This window comes from Leguminivora glycinivorella, chromosome 7, assembly GCF_023078275.1.
Source record: "Leguminivora glycinivorella isolate SPB_JAAS2020 chromosome 7, LegGlyc_1.1, whole genome shotgun sequence".
Classification (NCBI taxonomy): domain Eukaryota; kingdom Metazoa; phylum Arthropoda; class Insecta; order Lepidoptera; family Tortricidae; genus Leguminivora; species Leguminivora glycinivorella.
Window position 1 is genome coordinate 12,238,245 of NC_062977.1, and position 9,021 is coordinate 12,247,265.

A 9,021-nucleotide genomic window follows, 5' to 3' on the forward strand; every position below is an offset into this window, starting at 1 on the left:
CCCGGTAAGGGCATTTATTTGTGTGATGAGCACAGATATTTGTTCCTGAGTCATGGATGTTTTCTATGTATATAAGTATGTATTTATCTATTTAAGTATGTATATCGTCGCTTAGCACCCATAGTACAAGCTTTGCTTAGTTTGGGGCTAAGTTGATCTGTGTAAGGTGTCCCCAATATATTTATTTTTTTATTTTCATAAATGCCCACTTTTACCCTCGTCTACTATTTTGGCTCGGCTCAAAAAATTGCCTCGGATATAAATGGCTCACTTTATGCTCTTGTTGTACAATCTACTATTTCAGTACATTACGAAATGAACAAGTTTTCCGCACTTGTATCGTAATTTATTATTTTATTTTAATATGTTATGCAATATTATCTTAGCAGGAGAAAACATAATTTGTTAGGTTGCAAAGCTAACGGTAAATTTTATAGGTACGCCTCAGTAAAAAAAATGGCTTTTTATTTCTTATGCAAATAATTGTAGCAAGTTACTAATAATACACGAGCAGAAAAGTTTGCGTTGGAATCAGAATTTAGAGCGTTGAGAGACTGAGAGTGAGAGAGAGTGGAGATGTGAGTGATTTCAACTGATTATTTGGATAAAATCAATTAGGTCCCCTTTTCTTTCTCCTTGTGTTGATGGATTTACTCGTAGGTATTTTAGTCAGTTTGGTTTCAGTCAGGCCCACTTGCACCAACCCCTCTCACCTCAGGGTTAGTGGGCTGTCATCTGTCAAATTCCATATAAAATGGTGGGTTAACCCTCGGGTTAACCCTCCATTATCCAAAAGCTAAAAAATATAAAATCCAAAATTATCCAAAAAATATGAATAACATTTGATGATATAACTACGGACCCCTCGCTGGGCGACTCCGACTTGCACTTGGCCGGGTTTTTTTTAATGTTTATGTAACATTTATAAGTCCACCCTACTAGCCACCGTTAGGAAAAATACTGAAAAATTGTACCGAATTATCTCTGGTCTCTAAATTGCATCGTGGACTACTGATTTAAAGCACATTTCCCACAAATTTTTTGGTCAAAGCCTTTTTCAATTTGGCCATAATGATGCAGATGTATCTAGTCCTTACCAACATTACCAACACATGTTATATGATATGACATATGTCCAAAACTACCATGTTTTTACGAAACTAGTTTTTAGGGTTCTGTACCAAAAAGGTACAAAAGGAACCCTTATGGCTCCGCTCTGTCCGTCTGTCTGTCTGTCTGTCTGTCACATTATTAAATATCTCGAGAACTACTTATGCCATCATCGCTTTGAAATTTGGAATACTTATGAACATCGTTAACCTCTACAAATTGAAAGTATTATTTTTTTAAATTTATTAATATTCATTACAGAAAATGCCCAAAATGAAAGGGGGCAAACTGTAAATTTCAAGTAAGTAGGTCAAGTGAGGTATCGTAAGAAAGAGCTCAAACTGTACATATCAAAACTATTTTTTATAATTTTTTGGTTTAGGAAAAAAAAATGTTTTTTGAAGGAAAATGTAAAAAAAAATACCGCCCCCCCTCCTTATCTCCGAAGTTTACCAACATAAATTTATGAAATTTTCACCAAACATGCCTATTAAAATGATTATTACAGGAAAAATAAAATGTGTTTTGAAAACTTTTTATTTATTTATAAAAAACCTTTCAGATTTACGTTTTCAATTTCAACACCCCTCCGGGTGTTTATTGGAGCCTCTTTCAAATAGAGGCAAAATGGTTACAATCGGTTCACGCAATAAACAATTATCCCATAAAAATCATCTTCCATACTAGCTCGCGCGCATTAGTTTACTCAATTTGCCGATAGATGTCGCTGTACGTTAAACGCTCATTTCCTACATCGCGTTTTTCCTGATAATTATAATGAGGTCGGTTCAGGAGCGTCTTTGCGACATGTCGTAAATTATTGAAGTCGAATAGTCTTGACTCTTTTATTTGGACGTTGTCTAACAATGAAATTGTATATTAAAATATTACTCGTTATGTGGGAAATTGAGTCTTGAGGGGTTAGTCAAGTTTGTAGAGTGCTATGAATAAGATTTTGATGATTCAGCTATTGAAAGTTTGTACGGAACCCTCGGTGAGCGAGTCCGACTCGCACTTGACCGGTTTTTTAAGGTGCGTGTGCGTGCGTAATGTCTGTGTTTTTTTTGTTTTGTTCTTTTTGTTTTGTCATTGTCTTTTTCTTTATTTTTAATTTATTTTGTTTTTGTTGTATTGTCTTTTAGTTGCCGTGGTTAGAGCGGGCATTAAGTTTTGACTTGTCGTTTACAAAAGTGTTCCGCGTGGGAGCACTGTCTGTCCGCAGCTCGGCCTGCGGCCTTCGCGTGCTTGGGAGCCTCTCAGACACACTCCGGGTCTTCGGCCCTTCGCGTAGTTACTCTAGTTACCGTGGGGGTTGTAGGGAAGTTGCAGCTTAAATACGACCCAATAGTAAAAGTGTCTTGAGAAGACACTTTTACTATTTAGTCGTGTTTAAGCTGCAACTTCCCGGACCGCCGGCGCGCCTCTCAGGGACGCTCCGGGCCTTCGGCCCTACGCGGAGCTCGGCCTTCGGCCCTACGCGGAGCTCGGCCTTCGGCCTTCGTTGGATTTCGAAGCTCCGCGTCGGGCCGCCGGACCGCCGCTTCGCTTATTAGACACTTTTATTATTGTTCTGCATGGGAGCACTGTCTGTCCGCAGCTCGGTCTGCGGCCTTCGCGTGCTTGGGAGCCTCTTAGACACGCTCTGGGCCTTCAGCCCTACGCGTAGTTACTGTGAGGGTGGTAGGGAAGTTGGCGCGCCTCTCAGGGACGCTCCGGGCCTTCGGCCCTATTTCAAAGTCGGCCATTTTGAAATTTTGTAAATGCCATTCGATGGACCTCAGATAACTGTACAACAATAGTTCAAGCACTTTTGACCTTTTTCCTATCGTTACAAAGCTATGGCGATTTAAAAAAAACCTCCGTACTAATTTCAATTGACCTTCAAAGGCCGCCATTTTGAATTTTTCAAAATTTTCTTTTTGTATAATAATCTTGATCTTGGGGCGGCTGTTCACCCGTGTGTCAAATTATGAAATTTTTCAAAAAAAAGTCAGCCATTTTGAATTTTTGTAAATGCCATTCGTTGCACCTCAAATGACTGTACAACATTTGTTCAAACACGTATGACCTTTTCCCTACGGTTACGGAACTATGGCGATTAAAAAAAAAACCTCCATACAAATTTCAATTGGCCCTCAAAGGCCGCCATTTTATTTTTGAATACTAATCTTGGGGCGACCGTCCACCCGCGTGCCAAATCTCAGCGCGCTAGGACCATTTTGAAATTTTGTCGAGCACCCCCCGGCTATCTCTTACGGTTTAAAACTTGCCATACAAAACAAAAGTGGCCAGGTTTCTTACATTTGTAGCATTTTTAATTTTTTTTTTATTTCATTCGAATCAAGGACGCTTGGATATTCTACGACCAAAATTTGAGCGTTCTACGACAAACTTGAAAAATCGTAAAAAAAGTCGGCCATTTTGAAAAAAAAAAAAAAATGGTGGAGTCAGAAACTACCCAGGGTCCTCTATGACATTTGGTCGAACACCCCCCGGCTATCTCACACCGTTTGGCCAGGCCGTCCAACATTTTTTACCCGGAACCGGTAGACCGACGGTCGGATTTTTGCAGGGTCGCACGACCAACATACGGCCACACCAAAAACTGCCACCGCTGCGGAACCTCCTTCTGGCTAATTTTGGAAAAATGTCAGTCGGGTTGCAGCTTTATATTATATACCTCTAGAATAGAATATAGAAAAAGAAATAAAATTAACATTCAATATCATATAACGTGTGTGGATTATTAACTCTATACCTACATAATTATATTTACTTTACCTGCGGTACAGACAACGGTACAATTTAAATTGCTTGTCTACCCCAGTTTTTAATAAAGTCGCGTACGTTAGTGTACCTACATATATTATTATGCCATATAAACTTGATTATACAGTTAGTAGATGTATATGTTATGTTACATATTATTACTCGTATTAATATCTTCCACAATCTTGTAGTAGGTAGAAGTGTTGATGCCGTTGATGGCTTAGTGGTAAGCGGGTATATGAGTACGACTTTCAATCCGGGCTCCGGGCTCAATTCCCGGCTCGTATTAGCAATGAAGTAATTCTAATTTTAGTTAACTATTTTTGAATATGAAATAATAATGTCTAATCGGAGTTTTTCACTTCGAAAGCCCTTGGAGTAAATATTAAATAAGTACTTTAATGGAAAAAAGGCAAATCAATTTATTTTAGGAAATTTTCAACGTTTCTTAAACCAAGTAATTTTTACCGCAAAAATTCATTATGAAGAATTTTAAGTATCTATGCTACATTTATTTTTAAAATGAACATACATAATTTGGTCTCGGTAGTCCAAAGAGACAAGATTAGTTGTCAAAGCGGAACCTAGGCTCCCATGAGCCGTGGCAAATGCCGGTATAGTACATATAACGCAACGAGGATGATGACGACTCCAAAGAGAAGATATGGCTTTCCAAAGTTTTGCTCAATTTCAGGCAAAGGAAAATGGAGTTGGGTTTGGCTTTGGACTGTTTGAAGGTGTATGATGTTTTATATTATGCATCCTGAAGGTGAATTTTCACAGAGTACACAAGGCTTTGTTTTCAGCTGATGCTGGAACCACCAGCTCGTCAAGTTCTGATAAATATTTATAACTTTCTGAATTTGCGAAAGTTCTGCAGTCCTGGTGGCGGGAAAGTAGGACTCAACTGCTCAGCTGTTTGCAACTACTGCAATGGACAATCCCTCGGGAATGTACATGATCTGATGAGTGCCAACGCCAAAATTGATGAATCATTCATTGATGACAATTTTGACCATTTTAATCGATTGACGGGGACACAGTACCTAATGCAAGCTGCCCGCCAAAAAATACAGCATACATATTACACATACCTACTGATTTTTGTATTTCTACCAAATAATTAATGATTTACATTAAAAACTGTGGAATTTGATGAAATAGAACTGCTGATGATGAGAGTATAAACGCCTTGTAAACTTTACAATTTTTTTATTTTATTTTATGGGATAGGAGGCAAACGAGCATACAGGTCGCCTGATGGTAAGCGATCACTGCCGCCCATGGACACCCGAAACACCAGAGGTGTTGGAGGTGCGTTGCGGCCTTTAAGATGGGTGTACGCTCTTTTCTTGAAGATTTGAAGGTCGTATCGGTCCGGTAATACCGCAGGCGACAATTCATTCCACAGTTTAGGTGTGCGGGGCAGGAAATGATGATTATTAAGCAAGTTACTCAACTGGCTTACAAATTAATACCTATAACAAATTGATACCTATATAAAAAAATTGCGAAGAAATATGATTTTTGTTTACTTGCTATAACTATAGTGTAGCACAGAGGAACAAAAAAATACACATGATAAATACCTTAAGTATGTTCCTTACCCCAAGGTTAGTTAACCTTAGTTTTACAGCGTATTGACGAATTTTCCAGTTAAAACGGTAGTGCTGTTATGCTGTAAAATCATATACAATAAATGTTGGTTTATTACATATCATGAAACAAGTGAATTAGGCGTTTTGGCAACCTCAACCTTGGGTGGTGCATCATGAAAAAGAAAAACTAAACATTTTCTTCCTTTTCTACCTAGTTGTTTTTCAAAGAAAAATATATTTCTACATAATCGAAAAGTCACAAGCATCTTTCACTAGTCCCTAATAGAAACCGGTTTTTAGGGTTTCGTACTTTAAAATGGAAAACGGAACCCTTATAGGATCTTCATCTGCGTCTGTCTGTCCATCTGTCAGACACAGCCTTTGAATTCTGTTGTGTTACATATCAGATGAAAGAGCTTATTAGAAGTATCTCAAAAATATTTTATCATAATTATGAATTTAGTAGTTTAGAAATACTTTTAAGAAAACAGGCAAAACAATAGAGGAGAGAGCCCTTTACCTGTAGATGACAATTGATAGACTATTAGAATTCTACAGTTAAGCGCAAGTCTCACTTGAGAGAAAAAAAAACTTAAGCTACGAAATTCACTAAACGCCGCTGCAAGGTGTTACGAAATCTTTTGAAATTGTGTGAGCGCGTTTGAAAATTTCATATAAATTTACTTTTGTTCTACAAAACTAAGTCCAAACAACTCATTTTCAAAAATATAAGTTCTATTTAAAGATTTTAAAGTCACTAACAGGAAGGTAAAATTATGCTATTTAATCGCGTTAGACCTGTTACTTTAAATATGTGTACAAAGAGCGAGAACTTAGTGTTATAATATAAATTCTAACCTAAACAAAATAATTTGGCGTTCCGGAAACTAAACCTGAAACCAATAGCCGCCCGTAACCCGGGGACCATGGATTCACTGTAGTTCAAATAAAATTGCAAGGACCGCCGGGTCCTCAAGTCGAGAATCATCATTGTTCACGATCGTGATGACGGAAATCACTTAAACCTATGACGAAGACACTACAGAACAGACATGGTCAGCTCACCGCCATCCGTAGCGAGGGCCTTCTGTCTTCGACTAAGTTTTGAGGAGAATAGGTTAAAACATAGTAAACAAACAGACGGACAGAGTTTAGAGAAGGGTTTCTTGATTCCTTCTTTACCTTTTTGGTACGGGAAAACGGAGAAGTTAATTGTAAACTTTTTTTGTAACTTAAATTACTTACTAGTCGGCTAACTTTGCCGACTTATCACCGAATACACATTGGGCTGGACTGGATATTATGCTTTTCCGACTCATGGGGACATCGATTCTTGTATTATCATTATCAATTTAAAACTCACCGTGTACATGTACATTTTATACGCTCTCTCCTGATCGCGGAGTGTCGTTTGTATTGGCTCCATCTTGAAACATCCACTTTTCTGATTTTATAACCTGCTTTTAAAATATTACGGTCCATTTGATAGATTCATTCAATTTGACCCGTGAAAAGTAACAATAAATTAATGTAGACTCTGGATAGATTATAAAAATCACTGTTAGTGCCTGCCTTATGCTTGGGTTCAAAGCCCGATAAGTGGTTTAAACTATTTTCCCTAATTTTGTCGAAATTACTACAAACTTAGGATAGCCGTCAGCAATCTTATTTATAAGTATAATTTAAAGGTTTTTTTCCAACCCCTTAGTTCTAATGAATTCCAATGTGTTTATATGTTTTCATATTTTACGTAATTAAGGTTGTAGGGCGGTTGATAAACTTTATGCTAAATTGTAGGTATAATTAAAGCCCCAGGCGGAAATTTATAGAAATTGTAATATTTAGTAACAAACTTCCACATCAAAATAAATTCTACTAATTCCTAACGTAACTGTTCAAAATATTTCATCGACTTCGCGTGGCAAGAGCTACATCGAAGACGAACGGGGGCTGTGCACGCAAGCAAAAGGCATTATTGAACTTAATCGCCTGGTCATAATTACGTGGAATTTTATCAATGGAGAGCGCGTAAAAAAACTGGAGTTTCGTCTTTTAAGTGAGAGGCCACGTGGGCGGCACGCGGGTCCGCGGCGGGATACTTGCGAATCCGCGAGGGAGCGCCCGCCGGAAACCGAGGTGTACCGGGGCTCCTCGAGCACAGAGAAGTGGCGGCCCGCGGCGCGCCGCCCCGCGCCCCGGCCGGCCCGCGCCGCGCACCCCCTCACACGCCCGCATATGCACTGACTCCGCGGCCTGAGTCTCCACACCACACCACCCCACTACCATGTTTGCCTTAATCGCGAATTAAGGGTTCCACCAATGTTTTCTATTAAACTCGAGGACTTAAATTGGAGGTCTTTTCTTCAAACATGAATATATTTTACCAGCTTCTTAAACATAAATTGTCATTATTAGTAATCAAGTAATCATTTATTGTCCGATTGTGCATATCAGTTTACATGTTACAGTATTGCAGAAACAGCTTTGATTATCTTCCCTTGCGGAAAACGTACAGGTTTTTTAAAAAAGCGAACATTTAATAAACTACTCGTCAGTATTAAACGTTAAATTATAAGAAAACCTTATCTACTCAATTTTCATTATAAATATATAATCTCCATCTCTACATGCATCATTTGGAATGGTTGATACCTGGAAGAATCACTGAGATAATTTTGCTTGTTTTATTAACCCCATTAGATCAATTTAACAGTGAAAGCTTAACTTTATTATAATGACTGTAATGGTGTAATAGAATGAAACAATGGTAGCAATCGTAATTAATTCAGCGTGAAATAGGGCTGTAATGTCAAGAGACTCAAGAGGTGTTTAGTGGCCGGACAGTGCCTTTACAAAACATTCACTAATTAGGGTGGCGCCGCCCCCCCCCCCTTGCTTGTGAAACGTATTCAATTTGTCCTCTTCTGTTTAAATGTATCGAAGTCAAACTCTTTTAAATTACTTCAATTGTTTTAAAGGGGACGTCAGGTTCAGTAGATCTGGATTCAGTCATTTTCTGCCAAGCGTATGATTCATGCAATACAATCTTAATCAGATAACTCATGAGCAGAAAGGATCGTTAGGAAGACGTGTCACTGTGTCAATGCACTGAGAAGGACAGTACGTGTATCTGACGCAAAAAGGTGGTCAAGTGCGCTAGTTACCGGCGGCCTGGTGTGTCGTCGCGGTGCGGATGGAGTCGAGTGGGTCGGTCTATTTGTGGTGACAGGAGAAGCGTGGGCGCCGCGTGTACTGAACTGGAGTGGCAATGACCTTGACACTAAGCGAGTGGCCTTGGGTAGCACGTGGCGGCTGACACCCGCTGTCTGTTGTCGGAACGCCGCCGCCGCCTTTCCCAGGGGAGCTATTGTGGATACGCCGCCAGATTAACCGACATTGATATTGCGGACTCGGAAAATATTCGCACGTGTTCTGTCTATAGCTGTTTTGTACAAAGACCTAATAAACACAATAAATTTGTTTTGATATTTGTGATGTGGAATAAAGTCGTAACAATCGACTTTCTAATCCAAGCAAGGTTGAA

At 39.0% G+C, this 9,021-nt stretch overlaps 1 protein-coding gene across 2 annotated transcripts in view; it reads right to left on the reverse strand.

Annotated features, from left to right (window-relative positions):
* LOC125228152 (TOX high mobility group box family member 3-like) overlaps nt 1-7,582 on the reverse strand; it is a 36,490-nt gene extending 28,908 nt beyond the window's left edge. The window contains exons 1-2 of one of the 2 annotated variants that reach the window (XM_048132608.1): nt 7,481-7,582; nt 6,841-7,014 (exon numbers count right to left, since the gene is read on the reverse strand). In XM_048132608.1, coding sequence (XP_047988565.1) covers nt 6,841-6,903 — 63 coding nt within the window. In that variant the 5' untranslated portion in view covers nt 6,904-7,014; nt 7,481-7,582. The remainder of the gene's footprint in view (nt 1-6,840; nt 7,015-7,480) is intronic. The other variant, XM_048132611.1, reaches the window with a different exon arrangement.
* Between the last annotated feature and the right edge of the window lie 1,439 nt (nt 7,583-9,021).